This window comes from the organism of the source record quoted next, unplaced genomic scaffold (genome assembly GCF_019419815.1).
Source record: "Pyrus x bretschneideri cultivar Hongxiangsu unplaced genomic scaffold, Pyrus_bretschneideri_v1 Contig33, whole genome shotgun sequence".
Lineage (NCBI taxonomy): Eukaryota > Viridiplantae > Streptophyta > Magnoliopsida > Rosales > Rosaceae > Pyrus > Pyrus x bretschneideri.
The window spans coordinates 2,759,111-2,762,476 of NW_025999646.1; the positions used below are offsets into that span (position 1 = coordinate 2,759,111).

General features: G+C 36.8%; 1 protein-coding gene across 1 annotated transcript; it reads left to right on the forward strand.

Moving 5' to 3' along the window:
• The first annotated feature begins 2,048 nt into the window (after positions 1-2,048).
• LOC125480450 (autophagy-related protein 8B-like) lies at positions 2,049-3,033 on the forward strand. Its single transcript, XM_048591337.1, has 5 exons — positions 2,049-2,149; positions 2,256-2,340; positions 2,432-2,481; positions 2,652-2,782; positions 2,888-3,033. The coding sequence occupies exons 1-5, from the start codon at positions 2,049-2,051 to the stop codon at positions 3,031-3,033; spliced, it is 513 nt and encodes a 170-aa protein (XP_048447294.1).
• Positions 3,034-3,366: the final 333 nt, after the last annotated feature.

The following is a 3,366-nucleotide window of genomic DNA, read 5'->3' on the forward strand; positions in this document are numbered from 1 at the left end:
CTCCAAGCGTACCACTGGATGACTGGAAGAATTTGAGTCTCGTTTTAAATGAACATCATGGAGCATCATTGAGCTTCAACGATGAAGGTGCTGGTAGTTTCCGAAGTGAATATAGAATATACCGGACGAGTAATGGACAAGAATCGGCATGTTCTTGACATCTATGGGAGGTCTCATCATAAGTAGTTATTTGAAAATTTCGTACATACGGGGTTGATAATAGTGATTATGGTTTAGTTTGAGAGTATATATCTTCCATACTTTTTTTTATACGTTGTTATTTATTTTCTGGGTAATACAATTTCGTAGGGAGCTCTGCCTATGCCTTAAGCTCTTTCAAGCTTCAAAATCCTCTCTGGTCTTTTTCCTGTCTGTTAATTATAATTGGGATAGGATAGTGAGCCCTAGCTCCCCACATAATTAGGGTTTATGATAAACCCTAAACCCGCAATTTATCCAAAGTATCCTAATTTGGATTATGGCTGCCGAACAGTGGAGAGATGTTCAGTCGGTGAACAAGCACAACAATTTGCGAACCTTGGTTGAGAAAATCATATGTATGATGACAAACAATCATATACTTGTAGACGCATATTAAGATACATAAATTTTAGGTTTGATAGCGGGCAACAAACCTGTTTTGTATCATGTCAAATTCTGACATTCGAACACGATGTCTCTATACTAACATCTTAGGGGTGTGTATTAAGATTTATATGGACTTTTGTTGAGGTTTTTAAGTGATAGACTTTCACTAAATATTATAAAATATAAGAATCCATACACTTTTAATGATATATATGTTATCATTGAGATCTGCCTTCGCGCGAGTAGACGTCAGAAGCTCGAACCTTGTTTTCTTTGCCCGTAAAAAACCCTAGAAGATCTTAAATACAGTGGTGAGTCTTCGAAAGTTTCAAAACAAAAGTATTTTCATTTCTTTTTCTTTCAATAGAACATAGATGCTTATATTTTATGCGTACTTGTGATTCTGTGCCTTTAAATATATCTCTCCTCGTTTGATTGATTTTGACCCTCTGTTATTTTCCCAGTTCTCAACCATCAACAATCAAATCCCTAATCCATTTATGTCAAGTCCTTAGTTTTTGTTTTTCTTATAATTCTAATTGTCTAAGTGATTGAAATTGGAATTGTTAGTTATATTTATAAATTGTTTTTTCTTTTGTATTCTTTTCTCAGTGAGGCTTAACAGACAAAGAAAACGGTGGATACTTCCACTAGTTGGGTAGAAGGTGACGACCCTAATGAATCGACTATGAAGGTGGCTGTTAGCTACATCAGCGCTCAAATTCTTTCATCATCCCTGGCATCGATGATCAACCCCAGGCACATTTAGGTTTTGATCTTCGGCCATCCTGGTCCTCAGGACCCAACACAATATTATTCATTCTTATATATTTCCTTTAAAAGATGCAAAAGGTGTTGATACGTCCTATCCACATAGAAAGCTTACCCTCTTCCACTGTTATTTCTTCGTGATTACTTCATCCTAACATTTTTTTTTGCCATACATACTTACATATACACTGTGATGTTTCGTTGTTTGAAAATTTGAACGGAACAACAATCATACTCGATATGGCAAAAAGCTCTGTCGATGCTAAATATGCTCGGGGTCTATTCGTCTGTTTTTAACTAGTTAATTTTATAGTTTTTGCAATACTCATGTGCCTATTTTGTTTGTTTTAAACATTTTGATATTAATTTTTGGATGTTTAATATTTCCACCAGAGTTACGATATTTGTTCATATTTAAATTGGAAGTCGCTTTATTGAAAGAAAAAGAAGAAGAGAGACATAAATTAGGATTTTCTGCTTCTGTTTGGTGTGAATTTTGAATATTGATGATTGTTTTCTTTCCATTTTTTTTGGGAATAAAGGAAACTTTGCGATTTCAAGGCCCATTGTTGTGTTAAGGTGAAAGGATGGGTAAGAATTTTACTCGGTCAATATCCTACGCACGTATGCATTTTTAAATGCAGTACTAATTTGAGCTTCCATACATGTGATTTGCGGAGAAGTGTGGTATGTATGATGAGTTGCAGGAGACTATCATGAAGGAGAATGCCGCTTGGATTGCCGCGAGGCCTGACATTCCTGGCAAGGAGGATGCCATGAGGAATATTGAGTTAGTTGCCAATTCCCTTGCTGTCTTGAGTTGTCTTGATTAATTTGTACTGCTTCAATAGATTGGGATTGTTGTTTTTCCATTTACGCTTTTGATATGTGTTCAGGTTATATATTAAGAGATTCAAACACAAACTCCATACTTGTGCAAAAGCTTGGGAGTTAAGGGAGAAGCGTCGAGGCTTTGTACCAGTAAGAATTTCACCCTGTCAAATTTATGTTTTACTTCCTCTCCATGCGTTCATTCAATTGGATATATATTATAATTTGAGCTCCCATACAGGTGATTGTGAAGGATGGAAGGAGTGACATTCCCGACGTTGAGTATGACAAGTTAGTTTCCAATTTCCTTTTGCTTTAGTCATCTTATTTTTGTTGTTACCATGGATTAGTCGTTTATGTATTCATCTGCAAAGAAAGAAGACATTTGTGTTCATAGTTCCTTGTCTTATACGAAGGCGGGTTCTTATTGCCTGTTCTGTTAATTTAATTTCAGCCTACAGAATGCTTGTCCACGGTGAGCTGCCTCTTGGTGAATATATTTATTTCATTCGGGCATGGATCGGGTGGCTCAACATAGAGACCATAGACAAGCCTATTTTTGTTTCCTTCAAGAACATTGAGCCTCCCATTGGTGAGTTGCAACTCAACTTTGTTTTAGTTTTAGGTTTAAATATGTCATTTTGTTCCCAAAGTTAAAGTTGTGGCTGTTAAAATAATTCTTCCAATGATTTGATAGGTGCCTTGATGTCTGAAGTCGATGAGCAAAACAAGGATGAAGATGGATTCCTCCATGTCACCTACGGCGGAGAAGGGAAGGCCCATGGAACCATCAATCACGAGCAATATGGAGAGAGAGAGAGAGAAGACAAAGCCTGGACCTAACTTATTGTTGCGGAGAGGAGTTATGCCAATTTCAGGACGTAATGGAAAATTACACCAAGAAACCAAAATAGTATATATTTTTCTTCAACCACTTGCTTAGTTATTAAATTTTTCTTCTATCGATTTTAAATTTCATTGTCTAAGATGAAGAGTTATGCTAATTTCAGGGATGAATCACTCTTCAACCACCTACATTGTTGTCTGACTCTTTTATAATTCCCTCAAAACGAAAAAGTATTCACACCTATCTTCAAATGTATTGGGCCACCCCACCCCACCCCAACCCCGCGCCCCCCCCCCCCCCCCCCCACAAATAAACAAAAACCAACTCCA